Here is a 17,170-nt window from a genome sequence, read left to right on the forward strand (position 1 = left end):
TCATTAAAACAGTCGGGGAGTTGGCACACAGGCTGGATTCTCAGCAGCAGATACTGAACACTGTGGTGGCCCGACTTCCGACCGGAGAGGAAGCTCCCCGCCTTCCCCAGCTGCCACCCCCACTACCACAGCCACCGGAAGAGATGCTATCCCATGTGGCTTCTCATTCAGATATCTCGGATGCTCTATCCTTTACAGAGGAGACTGAGAGAGCAAGCTCAGTGTCGGAACCGTTTCAAGGGCTGAGCGTGAAGTTCAAGGCCCTGATGAGGGGGCGGCTATGGTGATGGACATCTCCTAGTGCGTCCAGGAAAAGGTTCCCAAAAATCGATTGGTCAGGGAGAAGACCGCGAGGCCTGCAGAGACTCTCCCCTTGCTTGACGACTATATGGATATCATACAGTCCACATGGAACCAGACAGCGTCGGCTCCTGCGACTTCTAGGCAGGCGGAGGCCATGTACGCAACAGCGGGGCAGAACAAAAGGGACTGGGATCTTTCCCACCGATCGGGCACTCAGTGTCCAGGCTGATCCAAGCGGGTGCTGTTTTGGGCAAGGAGCCGTTCTGCCCTAATAAACAGTGCAGGACGACAGACGCGATCCTGAAGAAGGCATATGCTGCGGAAACTTCAGCATTCCAAGCCAATAATGGCCATCCTCATCACAGGCCATCCTCATCCTGTACATGGGGCAGGGCTTCATTTGTACCGGAACAAGGTACCCGGTACCGGCACCTCCTGCCGGATCTCAGGTTTTGAGTGTATGTGTATTTACGCCGATCCTGTCGCAAAACCCCCCCCCCCCCCGGCTCTCACATGGCGGATGTGGAGGAAATGGAGCTCATCAACGCCTACATGACGGATTTGCTGCGAGAAAGGGCGAAGGCAGCCATCGCCACCCCACCCCACCCCAACAGACTGACCGGACTCGACCAATGGCAAGCCTGCACCCAGGACTCCTTGGTGTGAACGACGATGACCCACGGATACTCCCTCCAATTCCACTCTGGCTCCCCCCTTCAGGGGGGTGCTGACCACTACTATCGGTTGTCCCCAAAGGGCTCAAGCTCTCTCTCAGGAGATCACAGTGATGTGGGAGAAACAAGCGATACGACTAGTGGCTGACGAAGACTCTCGAGAAGGCTTCTACTCGGGGTACTTCCTGGTGCCAAAGAAGGACGGAGGCTTCAGGCCCATTCTCGATCTGAGGGGCCTCAACATGTTTCCTTCCGCATGTTGACAGTGCAGCATATCCTCCAGTCTGTCCGGCCGGGCAGCTGGTTCACGTCAATAGACCTCAGGGACGCCTACTTCCACGTCCCCATCTTCGCTTCGCCTTCCAGGGCCAGGCGTACGAGTTCAATGTGCTGCCGTTAGGCCTCTCACTGGCTCCCCGCACTTTCTTGAAGTGCATGGACGCAACCTTGGCCCCCCGACAAAGGGGATCAGGATCCTGAATTACCTGGATGACTTGCTGGTGTGTGCAGACTCCAGGCTTCAGGCGGAGGAACATACAGTGGAGGTCATATGTCACATGACTACACTGGGTCTCGCAGTTCACATAGAGAAAAGCTCCCTCGAGCCCGCACAGATGGTGATTTTCTTGGGAATGAGGCTGGACTCTCAAAATATGCTTGCCTATCTGTCCAGAGACAGAATCGAGTCGTTGGAGAAGTGCCTGGCATCATTCAGAAAGGCATCGACACTCCAGCTGGTAAAATTTCTAAAACTGTTGGGGCTGATGGCAGCCGCCTCGAATATTCTCCCCCTGGGCGTGATGAACATGCGCTCATTGCAACGCTGGGTAAACACCCACAAACTACACCCAGCGAGACACAAACACCACCCACTGACAGTGACCTCAGCGTGCTGGCAGGCACTGTCCTGGTGGAGAAACCAAAACAACCTGCACCTCGACTCCCCCCCCGGATGCCCGCACAGACGGGATGTCCGGAACAGGCTGGGAAGCTATACAAAACAGCCCTGACCCGTCGAGGCATGGACTCCACTAGACCTCTGAAGGTGTGCTGTGGTATCTGGCACCAAGACATTAGCAGCAGATCCTTTAAGTCCTGTAAGTTGCGAGGTGGGGCCTCCATGGATCGGACTTGTTTGTCCAGCACATCCCACAGATGCTGGATTGGATTTAGATCTGGGGAATTTGGAGGCCAAGTCAACACCTTGAACTTGTGATTCATCAGACCAGGCCACCTTCTTCCACTGCGCCGTGGTCCAGTTCTGATGCTCACGTGCCCATTGTAGGCGCTTTTGGCAGTGGACAGGGGTCAGCATGGGCACCCTGACTGGTCTGCGGCTACGCAGCCCCATACGCAACAAACTGCGATGCACTATGTGTTCTGACACCTTTCTATCAGAACCAGCATTCACTTTTTCAGCAATTTGAGCTACAGTAGCTCGTCTGTTGGATCGGACCACACGGGCCAGCCTTCGCTCCCCACGTGCATCAATGAGCCTTGGCCGCCCATGACCCTGTCGCCGGTTCACCGCTTTTCCTTCCTTGGACCACTTTTGATAGGTACTGACCACTGCAGAATGGGAACACCGCACAAGAGCTGCAGTTTTGGAGATGCTCTGACCCAGTCGTCTAGCCATCACAATTTGGCCCTTGTCAAAGCCGCTCAGATCCTTACGCTGCCCATTTTTCCTGCTTCTAACACATCAACTTTGAGGACAAAATGTTCACTTGCTGCCTAATATATCCCACCCACTGACAGGTCCCATGATAACGAGATTATCAGTGTTATTCACTTCACCTGTCAGTGGTCATAATGTTATGGCTGATCGGTGTATGTATTTTCGCAATCACTACAGACATCCAATCAAAGACAACCCAGGTTAATTACATGGATAAACCACATAAGCCATGCTAAAACAAATGCAGAGAGTTAAAGCCATCCTGGTGCTATGACGATCTTTGCCGCTTCCCTTCACACAACAGTATCCCGAAACAGTAGCATCTCAATGTGTACTGAAAAAGCCGCCACAATAGCAGGAGAAGTGTCGTGTCAAACAAGTTTAGATTCTGTTCCGGCTTCTAGATGATCTCTGGCTCAAAACTGTGACAGCTGGGAACACGTCCGCAACCAGGTCTTCTCCTCCCTCACAGCACCCTAGAGAACCCCCCCCCCCGCCATTACTCTACTACATGTAGGCTTATATAGACTTCCTGAAACCGAATTCGGGTATTTGTCTTAAAGGCACACAATCAGATTTTAAATGAGTATGTGAACATGTGATCAGCCAATATTGCAGTTGACTCTTCAAAGGTTGTGTAAAAGCAGCGGAAAAGCAGGCGACTGCTGTGTCAGCAGACAAGAGACAGAGGGAGAGATGTGTGAAAGTTGGTGTGTAAAGAGAGACAGAAAGTCCGTCATTAATCAATTTGTTTATTAAGAAATCCCCAATCAGTATACAAAGTAGTGTCAACATTTTTTATGTACAAAAAATGAAACAGAAAATAAATTAGAAAAGGCAACTTAAAAATCAAAACTTTATATATTCATAAGGTATTCATCTTTCAGCACACTAATGTTGAAAGGAGGTCCCCACAGCGACAGGCGTCAGCACACAGTTCTGCAGTTCTGTTGAGCAGCATGTCCAACTGGCTTCTGTGTATGAGGCGCCATTAGGGACATAATTCACCCAGTGGTACATACACTACACTGAGACTCTGACACTATATAGAGACACACTACATACTGAAACACATACACTATAAACTGAGACTCATACACTGTATACTGAGACGTCTTAGTATATAGTGCTTCTTGGCATTAGTGTGTGTGTCTCAGTATATAGTGCATCTCAGTATATACTATGTCTCAGTAAATAGTATATAGTGCGTCTCAGTAAATAGTAGTGTGTCTCAGTATGTAGTGCGTCTCAGTATATAGTGCATCTCAGTATATAGTACGTCTCGGTATGTAGTGTGTCTCAGTATATAGTGTGTCTCAGTATATAGTGCGTCTCAGTAAATAGTGTGTCTCAGTATATAGTGTGTGCGTCTCAGTATATAATGTGTCTCAGTATATAGTGTGTGTGTCTCAGTATATAGTGCATCTCAGTATATAGTGCGTCTCAGTAAATTGTGCGTCTCAGTAAACAGTATATAGTGTCTCAGTACATAGTGTGTCTCAGTATATAATGTGTCTCAGTATATAGTGTGTGCGTCTCAGTATATAATGTGTCTCTGTATATAGTGTGTGTGTCTCAGTATATAGTGCATCTCAGTATATAGTGCGTCTCAGTAAATAGTGCGTCTCAGTAAACAGTATATAGTGTCTCAGTACATAGTGTGTCTCAGTATATAATGTGTCTCAGTATATAGTGTGTGTGTCTCAGTAGATAGTGTGTCTCTGTATATAGTGCGTCTCAATATATAGTGTCAGCGTCTCAGTATATAGTGCGTCTCAGTATATAGTGTCAGCGTCTCAGTGTAGTGTATGTACCACTGGGTGAATTATGTCCCTAATGGCGCCTCATACACAGAAGCCAGTTGGACATGCTGCTCAACAGAACTGCACAACTGTGTGCTGAAGCCTGTCACCGTGGCTGTGGCATCCTTTCCACAATTCAATCCAACATTAGTGTGCTCAAGGATAAATATCTTATAACTATATCAAGTCTTGATTATTCATTTATGTTTAAGTTGCCTTTTTGATAATTAAGCAACATTCACTGAGCATTTCTCTCCTGGTTCATCCCTTGAGTTAAATTAACTTTTGAAGATTTAGCTTTGAAGCACCTCAGCCAACTCCTCCTACAGACTTTTCTGCTTCAGGTTCATGACCCCAATCTGCTTCTGGACACAGAACAAAAAACAACACAACCCGATACGTCACTCACCTACCCTTACATTACATCACACACTGTCATCACATGAACATAGAAATCAGCACTAGAAAGTCATCAGAAACAATTATAATTTCCTCTCAGTTATGAAAAGGATATTGAACATAACAGGTTGAATGTAAAATGTAGATTTCTATCAATGAAAATTATTTTACATTTGCACAAAACATAATATCCCTGTCTTCATTGTCATCTTCGTCATTATTATTATTTTAATTCAGAGCACTTTGCACAGAGCATTTTAATTTATACTATGGGGTGCTTACATTCAGTTTCATGATGATATCATTGTAGTGATTCTTGATGTCATGGAAAGCCGTTACATGGTTCTTCATCAGTGCATTCATCTGACTTTTGTGCTGCTCATTGATTTCCTGGATATCTGCTTCCCGTCTCAGATCCAGCTGCTCTCGTAATCTCTGCATCATCTTCTTGTTCTGTCCTTCAATTTCTGATTCAGGGGAAGAATCACATCCAAGTTGCAACAGGGGAGAAAATATCAAATTTAAGAACACCCTATGTGTTCCCGATTTCAGGTTTTCATAGAGAAATTAATCGAACAATATCATGTGAAAAGAATAATGAGTCCATTAAAATCAAATATCAAATCATACCTTGTTCTTGTCTGTCATAATAATTGTGCAGTTTGGTGATTTCTTCATCGTGCTCCTATTGAAAAGTAAACAAAAAAGCATTCAGAAATTAGATCCCCTAAGAAGAAAAATCCAGACTGTAAAAGGGCAAATCTGCATTTTAAAGAATTTAAACCATACACATACCAGTTTCAGGGTCTTCGCTACAGTCTCATTGCGAACCTCCAGCTGTCTGTTTTGCTTTTGGAGGGAAAGCAGTTTGTCGTGTAACTGGCTCTCCTTCCAACTCTGATCCTGCATCTGCTTCACAGCTAGAACCCCCTCAACTTTCAGCTCCGAGATGCTGTTCTGCTCTTTGTGCAGTAAGTCTTTCATCTTCTGTTTGTAAACAACAACAACAAGGTGTACATCAGAATAAAATAATTATCAACAATTAAGTCCCATTGTAAGTTGTTTGTATGTAAATGTAATTGTTTAAGAATGATGGAAAATCATCCTAATTGTGCAGGACAATAATGTTATATGTAGCAAACATATTCCCCATAGGATATATTTAGTAAGAAACATAAAAATAATCATAAGCATAATAATACAAGAAAGGAAAACAAGTTTGCTCAATTGAACTGTCTGTGTGGCAAACTGTCTTGAGCAAAGCAATCCCCAACAGCTCATTAATAACCATCCGTCAGCAATGACAATTCTTCATCAGGGATTTATTTATGAACTACTGACCCAGTGATGATCATCTGTACTGGAGGGCCATCACACCCCAACAAATAGACATGTTAAAGTATCTTCTATTATTACCTTGATTTCCACTTCATGTTCCTGATCCTTGTTCTGTAACTCAGCATTCTTCAACTCCAGCAAATGCCGCACATACTTGAGTTCGTCCTTCAAACTGTCCACTTCCTCTAACTACACAGAAGTATTAACAAGGTGAATACAAATGATTGCAGCCCTCACGCTACAAACTAAATGCAAGGACTAGTTCAATTGTTTCATATGTTCTGGTGTCATGCAAGCTTAGCATTTGTATCACTTCCAGTTTAATTAGGCCTATATTGAAACTGAGTTACACAAAGAACTTACCTAAGCAACAGAGCAAGTATACTCGCTAGGCTACAGACCTACAGGTTTCAATGCAATGATTCTTTATCTACAACCAGGCAACACATGCTTGCCTATTATCTGATAAATCAATGATTATGATCAAACTTTAAAAATAATTATAATTATTCAAAAATTAGTACAAAATACATCTAATTTACATAGATATATAGGCTACATATGTACAATGCTTGCCTTTATATGTGAAATTCCAATAAGGTTCACATAAGGCTCACAAGAATGCATATGAACATCATGACTGCAGAATCTAGGCTATTCGTGCTGGGTTTTGAATCATTCGCATAATTTGCTTAAGTTATCGTATATTTAAATACATTTCCCTCGCTGAAAGCTACGACCTTACCATGAATTCTTGGTGTGTAGAATGACGAGTTGCGTATCCCACAAATCCTACTGGCTGCGCCCTGTGTGACGTCACACACAGCTGCTTAGCTCGCCAGCCACAGGCTGCGACAATCCGCACACTTGCGCTTCAGGCGAATCTTTGCCCGGGGGCAGAACAGGATCATGCGTCTGATTGGTTACTTGCCTTTACAAGGCGTGTGTCACGCGTTTGATTGGGTTATTTACTTCTTGAAGGCGGGACTTATTCCTAGGTTTCAACAATTTGAAAGTAACAACACGGGGAGAGAGGGGGGGGATAATACTGGGACTTGCAAACGTTATCCTAACAGGCTGTATTCTGGACTGCATCCATTTAGAAATATACATACAATATACATACATGACCAGGTCAAACACTGTTAACTAATTAGGAAAGTATTGAAATGATATACAGAATACAAACATACATTATTATCATAGGCAAAATGGTTAATTTGATTCGCCCCAGAGACATTGTTTGTGATGTTCTAAGTCACCCTGGATGAAGGTGTTAGCTAAATTAAGTAATACGAATAATTATTTATAACTCAGAATGGCCCAAATGACTGTCTTTGTTACTGGATTATCACAAAGAATACAGAGCAGACATTTTTATAGTTTGTAAGTATATTTCTAAATGGTGGCTGTGTTACCCACATCTTTTCCAAATAAACCATGTTGCTATAAGTCTACTATTCGGGTTTGAAACATGAGAGTAAAACATAAGGGAAGCATTTATCTTAACAGTAGGTGGCGCTGATATTAAGCATAGTCGTGACATTTCTCATTTACAGTAACTTAGGACGTGTTGATACCTGGGAACTCACACTGTACTTAAGAGATTTATAGGCTATTGATGTTGGCAGTATTAGATCAGGACACACAGTACATTATGATGACATATTGTACGCACAGAATGTTCTTATGGGCTTAAAATGCAAAAAAGAAATGCAAACCGATTGGCAGGATGTGTATAGCCAGAATCTTCTAAAAAAAGAGTGTAACCATCTCTACACAAAACTACCTTACATGCGGTGCATTTCATGGTGGTCATTTAGTTTCCCACCTAGCACTGTTCCGCACACACACACACACACACACACACATATATATTTACTGCACACATTCACCAAAAATGTATAGCTACAAATAAAAGAGGTAACAAACTGATTGCATTAAAAACAGTAGTAACAGTAGCTTCTTAATGCTACTCAGCTTTCCTAGTTCAGTGTGAAGTTTTCATAACAATCAAAACAAGTTGAACCACTATTGTATTCCATTGTCTTTTCATCGTCTTTTCATGCATAAACTTTAAACATGCTCTTTTTAAACAGAATGTCAGGCAGTCCACCCAGACTGGCATTTCGCACAGCTACATATGTATACAAACAATATTAGCAGACAATATAGCTTACTATGGAAGCCAGCAGATGGAGAAATATTAAATACAAATTAATTGAATCTGGAACCTAGGAGCAGAACAGGTAATGGATTAAACCCTTCACTGATGCCCCCAACCCCACCTGTACAATCATCACAATGCCCTGGTCAGATTTCTGTGAAGTTTCCCTTGTGAGCTGATCCAAGTCATCCTATTATTTATTCTTACTAGCGAATTGTAAAATAATTAACCCCCCCCCCCCAATGAATACACTGACAGATACACCGTGACTTTCAAAAGTGGCAGAATACATGATTGCAGTATACTTTTAAATCCTCTTTCATTTCAAGGGGTTACTATAGAAGACTAAAGGAACTGCCCCTGTATTGCAAAATAAGGGGAACAAAAACTGAAGTGACACAACAACTACAGTGGGGGAAAAAAGTATTTGATCCCCTGCTGATTTTATACGTTTGCCCACTGACAAAGAAATGATCAGTCTATAATTTTAATGGTAGGTGTATTTTAACAGTGAGAGAATGGGAGAATAACAACAACAAAATCCAGAAAAACGCATTTCAAAAAAGTTATAAATTGATTTGCATGTTAATGAGGGAAATAAGTATTTGACCCCTTCGACTTAGTACTTGGTGGCAAAACCCTTGTTGGCAATCACAGAGGTCAGACGTTTCTTGTAGTTGGCCACCAGGTTTGCATACATCTCAGGAGGGATTTTGTCCCACTCCTCTTTGCAGATCCTCTCCAAGTCATTAAGGTTTCGAGGCTGACGTTTGGCAACTCGAACCTTCAGCTCCCTCCACAGATTTTCTATGGGATTAAGGTCTGGAGACTGGCTAGGCCACTTCAGGACCTTAATGTGCTTCTTCTTGAGCCACTCCTTTGTTGCCTTGGCTGTGTGTTTTGGGTCATTGTCATGCTGGAATACCCATCCACGACCCATTTTCAATGCCCTGGCTGAGGGAAGGAGGTTCTCACCCAAGATTTGACGGTACATGGCCCCGTCCATCGTCCCTTTGATGCGGTGCAGTTGTCCTGTCCCCTTAGCAGAAAAACACCCCCAAAGCATAATGTTTCCACCTCCATGTTTGACGGTGGGGATGGTGTTCTTGGGGTCATTCCTCCTCCTCCAAACACGGCGAGTTGAGCTGATGCCACAGAGCTTGATTTTGGTCTCATCTGAGACCACTTTCACCCAGTTCTCCTCTGAATCATTCAGATGTTCAATGCTAAACTTCAGACAGGCCTGTAAATGTGCTTTCTTGAGCAGGGGGACCTTGTGGGCGCTGCAGGATTTCAGTCCTTCACGGCGTAGTGTGTTACCAATTGTTTTCTTGGTGACTATGGTCCCAGCTGCCTTGAGATCATTAACAAGATCCTCCCGTGTAGTTCTGGGCTGATTCCTCACCGTTCTCATGACCATTGAAACTCCACGAAGTGAGATCTTGCATGGAGCCCCAGACCGAGGGAGACTGACAGTTATTTTGTGTTTCTTCCATTCGCGAATAATCGCACCAACTGTTGTCACCTTCTCACCAAGCTGCTTGGCGATGGTCTTGTAGCCCATTCCAGCCTTGTGTAGGTCTACAATCTTGTCCCTGACATCCTTGGACAGCTCTTTGGTCTTGGCCATGGTGGAGAGTTTGGAATCTGATTGATTGATTGCTTCTGTGGACAGGTGTCTTTTATATTATTTTTTTGCTGTTATTCTGTCTCTCACTGTTAAAATACACCTACCATTAAAATTATAGACTGATAATTTCTTTGTCAGTGGGCAAACGTAAATCAGCAGGGGATCAAATACTTTTTTCCCCCACTGTATCTAAGTTGAAGACAAAATGTAGGAACTAAAAGGAAAATGTTTTAATACCCAGTTTACATTAAGTTTTGTTCTTATCAGGTGACATGCGAGTTAACGACATGTTTTCCCAGTTCCATTCTTAAAGATGTTGCAAATATCTCATTTTGCTCAAAATATGATATTGTCCTCAGTTTCAATAATGGGTGCTCCTTCTCAGGATCTTGCAAAGTTTATACTGGTTTTCAATTCTATGTTGGAGATGATTCATTTATCACAGTTAATTTGTAGACTCTTTTAGAGGGAGAGTAGTTGAGTACTGCCTAGACTGACAGGAGCATGGAAATTGTATTGTGTACATACCGCACATTTTCTTGAGCATTTGTCTTCTAGGACTATTGATTTTTCTCAATGTAATATGCTTGTTCAGTGGCAGTCATGATTCAGACAGATAACATTTCTGCAACCTTGTATCAATTTCAAGGACAAATAAATATATGGATTATTGTAATTCAGATAAAACATGTGCTCAAGGTGAACAGCAGGTGTTTGTAGCAGTTTGCTGACTGTCTAATTAGGACTTAAATAAATGTAGCTAATGCAGTAATATTAATGTGTTGAACCTGTTTTTGTACAGCATTGATGAAGAGAATATAATTACACAACTAGACATTTTATCATGAGCTCAGGCTTCGCAAAATACCAACCTACAGATTAGTCAACACCCTTGTGATAAAATTCACAAACTTCAGCAAGCACGTAGGAAAAAACTAAAAACTAAACTAAACATACTAGGCAGAAAGTCTTAAGTTCAGGTTCAAGGCTCTTAAATTGTAATCCTTTTTCAATAAGCAGCTAATCATGAAAACATTTGTACTTACATTTTACAATGTTACACACTCACTGGCTTTAATAAATGTCCTAGATATAATATACCAGTTATGGATTCCATCATTATATATATATATTCTAAAGTAATACTGAACAATTTAAATATTTTTTTATGATTATTACGGATGCAATATATTTTTTTCTCTTCAGGTTACACATTATCACACACTTCAAGGTTTATAAACATTTCAAAATTTCAAGAGCATTTATAAAGACAATCAAACTATTGAAAAAAGAGAATATTAAATATAATATTTGTATCTTCCAAAAAGATTCTTCAGAAACATCTAGGTTTTACACTGTTTTCCTACTGTTTGGCTGCCAGGGGGGAATGCTAATATGACAGAAAGTGAAGGCATTTCCATTGGGAGTGTCTGCAGACGTTTCTCTTTGATCTCCTTTTGGCAAAACACTTGAAACACAGTGCACTGAGTTATCCGTAAATCATATTTCGTCAGTGGGAAAATAATAATAATAATAATAATAATAATAATAATAATAATAATAATAATAATAATAATAATAATACATTATATTTCCTATTTCCTGATCTTACATTGTTAGATATTTACAGGCTTTATCCAGTGTACACTGACTACAGATAATGAAGGAATGCAGGTGTGTTTTATCAAACTAAAAAACTAATTCAGAGCCAATGAAATAGACAGCAACAATACCATTATATCATCATCATTTTTCCTAGGCTCAGGTGGAATTAGTTACTTCATATTCGTAGGTATGAAGTGGGAAACATTACAACACGAAAAAAAACAAGAGCTGTGGGAGAATGAAGAGATTCAGTCCCTAAAATGTATCCAATTCACCCTAATCACCTTCATGTAATGGTATAAACTGCATATATACTGTATATTATAAAAACAGAATGCTACAAGTTATATACAAGAACAAAAAGGACACTTCGCTTCATAGAACTGGTTCACTGGATGCCAGAGAAGAGTGCCGGCTGGGGTTGTGTGTTGTCTGTGGCCATTAACTCTCGTTGGCAGTGACTGGAATTGGGTTGACATAAGCGGCTCCTTCCACGTCCTCTGCCCGTTTCCTCCGCACCTCTGCAGGGGGGCGGGGAGGGGGTTTTGGGGAGGCTGTTTGATGCTCTCACCTTGTCGTTCTTTGGTCTCTGTCTGGGGCAAGATGGGCTCCCAGTGCTCACCCCTGATGGCAGCCTGCTAGGACAAACATCAGTATATGTTAATAAACGGAAAAACAAACGTTTGCAACTGGCCCTGGAGACAATGGAGGACAAGATCGCAATCATGCCAGCCCAAACAAGCACCACGTTTTATACATTATCAAAAGTCTGGAGCAGTGACAGTGACTGTAACAGCCTTGTGTACACAATGATGTTACACCTTCATCTGCACAACTGTTACCTCTCCCATTGCCAAGATGTCATTCTCAAAAGCCTAGAGTCTGCTAAACAGGAATGCTAGACACGTTGAACCCTGGTTGTTGTTGATCCCTGGTCCTGCACAGTTAGTGTCTTTGGTTTCTTTGGGCTTTCCAAGCCCTTAATAACTTAATTGACTCAATGATGGGGCTTAATTGGTCAAAGTTCCCAAGACTTCAAGCTGTCCAGGAAAGAGGTTGGATACCACTCATCTAAGGAAAGTGACACTCACCGCCAAGTAGATCAGACTGGCGATGCCCAAACTAACACAGCCCAGGACCGTGGGCAGAATGAACCCTCCTGGCACTGAGAGACTGTGGGGAAGGAAACACGATGCAGGTCAAAAATGTTCACTTACTTTAATGTGAATTCCTAATACTTATAAGGCAGCACTGGAACACAGATCTATACATCTTCTTTGTGGTGGAGGAATAGCCACTTATAACACCCATTATCTATTGTCCAATGTAAATACAAAGGGCATTAATTGCTGTCTATGAAACGGAATAGTGTCTGTACTTCGACCTCCTCAGTATGCAGTGGATGTGTGGGAATTAGTGCAGTTACAGTTTGCTTTTCTATTCTAAACGGTTTCTATTTGTTCCACAAAAAATCTGCCTTAGAACTGATAACATCAATAGCATCTGTGAAAAGCTGCAGTTGTGTGTGCTAATGCTTTCAGACACTACTGATTATGTCCAAATAGAGTAGGAGAGAGAAATGGACAGAGCATGAACCAGAGCTTTTTAAATAAAGTTGAAAATTTTTCAAAAGCAATGTAGAAGAATTGATGCTGTTTTGAAGGCAAAGGATGGTCACACCAAATATTGATTTGTTGTAGATTTTTCTTCTGTTCACTCACTTTGCATTTAGTTAATTGATAAATATAATGTATTAACATGTCAATTTTTGAAAGTATTCTTACTTTACAGCATTTTTTTACACCTGCCTAAAATTTTTGCACAGTGGTGTATGAAAAAAAAAACCTCACATTTTAGAAAAAGACTTACACAATAGTGTTCATCTAACACTTCATTGGAGTTTTATAGTTTAAGGGCTGAACCTAGTTTCCTGTATATGTAGAAAGCTTTTTATTTGTTTTAATAAACGTGAAACCTACTAGCAGACTACTGGGAAGAAGATCAGCTGGAAGTCCTATCAGGCGCTTATACTAACACTTTTTCTCTTCTGTGTCAGGACAATTGGCAAATCGCAGCCAGCACATCCTTGGGTTATGCAACCAGAGGCTACACACAACCCTCTTATAGAAAATCAGGGTTATAAAATACACTCACCTAAAGGATTATTAGGAACACCTGTTCAATTTCCCATTAATGCAATTATCTAACCAACCAATCAGTTGCTTCAATGCATTTAGGGGTGGTCCTGGTCAAGACAATCTCCTAAACTCCAAACTGAATGTCTGAATGGGAAAGAAAGGTGATTTAAGCAATTTTGAGCGTGGCATGGTTGTTGGTGCCAGACGGGCCGGTCTGAGTATTTCACAATCTGCTCAGTTACTGGGATTTTCACGCACAACCATTTCTAGGGTTTACAAAGAATGGTGTGAAAAGGGCAAAACATCCAGTATGCGGCAGTCCTGTGGGCGAAAATGCCTTGTTGATGCTAGAGGTCAGAGGAGAATGGGCCGACTGATTCAAGCTGATAGAAGAGCAACTTTGACTGAAATAACCACTCGTTACAACCGAGGTATGCAGCAAAGCATTTGTGAAGCCACAACACGTACAACCTTGAGGCGGATGGGCTACAACAGCAGAAGACCCCACCGGGTACCACTCATTTCCACTACAAATAGGAAAAAGAGGCTACAATTTGCACAAGCTCACCAAAATTGGACAGTTGAAGACTGGAAAAATGTTGCCTGCTCTGATGAGTCTCGATTTCTGTTGAGACATTCAGATGGTAGAGTCAGAATTTGGCGTAAACAGAATGAGAACATGGATCCATCATGCCTTGTTACCACTGTGCAGGCTGGTGGTGGTGGAGTAATGGTGTGGGGGATGTTTTCTTGGCACACTTTAGGCCCCTTAGTGCCAATTGGGCATCGTTTAAATGCCACGGCCTACCTGAGCATTGTTTCTGACCATGTCCATCCCTTTATGACCACCATGTACCCATCCTCTGATGGCTACTTCCAGCAGGATAATGCACCATGTCACAAAGGTCGAATCATTCAAATTGGTTTCTTGAACATGACAATGAGTTCACTGTACTAAACTGGCCCCCACAGTCACCAGATCTCAACCCAATAGAGCATCTTTGGGATGTGGTGGAACGGGAGCTTCGTGCCCTGGATGTGCATCCCACAAATCTCCATCAACTGCAAGATGCTATCCTATCAATATGGGCCAACATTTCTAAAGAATGCTTTCAGCACCTTGTTGAATCAATGCCACGTAGAATTAAGGTAGTTCTGAAGGCGAAAGGGGGTCAAACACAGTATTAGTATGGTGTTCCTAATAATACTTTAGGTGAGTGTATACTGCATTCACAGTCTAAGTAACATGCCTTTAATTTCACTTCTCATTGTTCAAATTCAGTTATAAAAGGACATAGGGGTGCTTCATGCTATGCTGCATGTGTGTGAACTTCACTCACGTCCTCTCCATGCTGGTGCCCTTGTTCAGCCTCTTGCCCCGCGGGTACTCCAGAAGGCAGATGAACACGCCCGCCGCACTGTGCTGCCAGTCAAGGAGTATAGCAATGCCACACAGCTATTCCACCAGCTCAGTTACACAGGACTGGGGAGTGCTTATATGAGGGGTGTCAGACCCCAGTGCTGGGGGGCCACAGTGTCTGCTGGGTTTCGTTCCAGCCCAGCCCTCTGCTCCTTAATTGGTCTAATTAAACAATTAACTGCATTTATTGAACACTGCTCTCCAGACTCTGAAATGTTCTGTGGGTTCAATGTTTTGAGTCATCAACAGATTGTACGGTATCAGCTATGAAAATACAATATAATAATGTAAGATAAGCCTACCTGCAAAAATAATGACATTAATTAAGTAATAGGGAGCTGCTGCTGGAACAAAAACCAACAGACACTGCAGCCACCTGGGACACACACAAAAAACAAGTAAACGGAACAATGTTTTAGTTCTTCACATATTTCAGAGTAACAGGCAGGACAATAAGTCAGCTAAGTAGTCCCATCCTGCTATGGGCAGCACTGAAGCAACTTCAGTGGCAGAAATCAAGAAACTGGCGGGACAAAATGGAAGGTGGGAAATACAGTGCATATGGAAAGTATTCACAGCGCTTCACTTTTTCCACATTTTGTTATGTTACAGCCTTATTCCAAAATGGATTAAATTCATTATTTTCCTCCAAATTCTACAAACAATACCCCATAATGACAACGTGAAAGAAGTTTGTATGAAATATTTGCAAATTTATTAAAAATAAAAAACAAAAAAAAGCACATGTACATAAGTTTTCACAGCCTTTGCTCAATACTTTGTTGAAGCACCTTTGGCACCAATTACAGCCTCAAGTCTTTTTGAGTATGATGCTACAAGCTTGGCACACCTATTTTTGGGCAGTTTCTCCCATTCTTCTTTGCAGGACCTCTCAAGCTCCATCAGGTTGGATGGGGAGCGTCGGTGCACAGCCATTTTCAGATCTCTCCAGAGATGTTCAATCGGGTTCAAGTCTGGGCTCTGGCTGGGCCACTCAAGGACATTCACAGAGTTGTCCTGTAGCCACTCCTTTGTTATCTTGGCCATGTGCTTAGGGTCGTTGTCCTGTTGGAAGATGAACCTTCACCCCAGTCTGATGTCCAGAGCGCTCTGGAGCAGGTTTTCAACAAAGATGTCTTTGTACATTGCTGCATTAATCTTTCCCTCGATTCTGACTAGTCTCCCAGTTCCTGCCACTGAAAAACATCCCCACAGCATGATGCTGCCACCACCATGCTTCACTGTAGGGATGGTATTGGCCAGGTGATGAGCAGTGCCTGGTTTCCTCCAGACATGACGCTTGCCATTCAGGCCAAATAGTTCAATCTTTGTTTCATCAGACCAGAGAATTTTGTTTCTCATGGTCTGAGAGTCCTTCAGGTGTCTTTTGGCAAACTCCAGGCGGGCTATCATGTGCCTTTTATGGAGGAGTGGCTTCCATCTGGCCACTCTACCATACAGGCCTGATTGGTGGAGTGCTGCAGAGATGGTTGTTCTTCTGGAAGGTTCTCCTCTCTCCACACACTGGAGCTCTGTCAGAGTGACCATCGGGTTCTTGGTCACCTCCCTGACTAAGGCCCTTCTACCCTGATCGCTTAATTTGGCCGTGCGGCCAGCTCTAGGAAGAGTCCTGGTGGTTCCAAACTTCTTACGTTTACAGATGATGGAGGACACTGTGCTCATTGGGACCTTCAATGCTGTAGAAATTTTTCTGTACCCTTCCCCAGATCTGTGCCTCAATACAATCCTGTCTCGGCGGTCTACAGACAATTCCTTAGACTTCATGGCTTAGTTTGTGCTCTGACATGCACTGTTAACTGTGGGACCTTATATAGACAGGTGTGTGCCTTTCCAAATCATGTCCAATCAACTGAATTTACCACAGGTGGACTCCAATCAAGTTGTAGAAACATCTCAAGGATGATCAGTGGAAACAGGATGCACCTGAGCTCAATTTTGAGTGTCATGGCAAAGGCTGTGAATACATATGTACATGTGCTTTTTTTGTTTTTTATT

At 42.6% G+C, this 17,170-nt stretch overlaps 1 protein-coding gene across 1 annotated transcript; it reads right to left on the reverse strand.

Moving 5' to 3' along the window:
* Nucleotides 1-3,438: 3,438 nt before the first annotated feature.
* Nucleotides 3,439-7,067, reverse strand: LOC136759212 (dynein regulatory complex subunit 4). Its single transcript, XM_066714110.1, has 6 exons — nt 6,940-7,067; nt 6,273-6,383; nt 5,652-5,843; nt 5,487-5,541; nt 5,139-5,323; nt 3,439-4,822 (listed from the first exon to the last, which is right to left on the reverse strand). The coding sequence occupies exons 1-6, from the start codon at nt 6,940-6,942 to the stop codon at nt 4,781-4,783; spliced, it is 588 nt and encodes a 195-aa protein (XP_066570207.1). The 5' UTR covers nt 6,943-7,067; the 3' UTR covers nt 3,439-4,780.
* Between the last annotated feature and the right edge of the window lie 10,103 nt (nt 7,068-17,170).

The sequence above is a fragment of the Amia ocellicauda genome, chromosome 9 (assembly GCF_036373705.1).
Source record: "Amia ocellicauda isolate fAmiCal2 chromosome 9, fAmiCal2.hap1, whole genome shotgun sequence".
In the NCBI taxonomy this organism is placed as follows: Eukaryota; Metazoa; Chordata; class Actinopteri; order Amiiformes; family Amiidae; genus Amia; species Amia ocellicauda.

Coding starts and splice junctions, on each gene's coding strand:
- LOC136759212 (XM_066714110.1), bottom strand. Junction 5,844..6,272: donor AACATGAAGTGGAAATCAAG/GTAATAATAGAA, acceptor GTTTACAAACAG/AAGATGAAAGACTTACTGCA. Junction 5,542..5,651: donor TAGCGAAGACCCTGAAACTG/GTATGTGTATGG, acceptor ACTTTTCAATAG/GAGCACGATGAAGAAATCAC.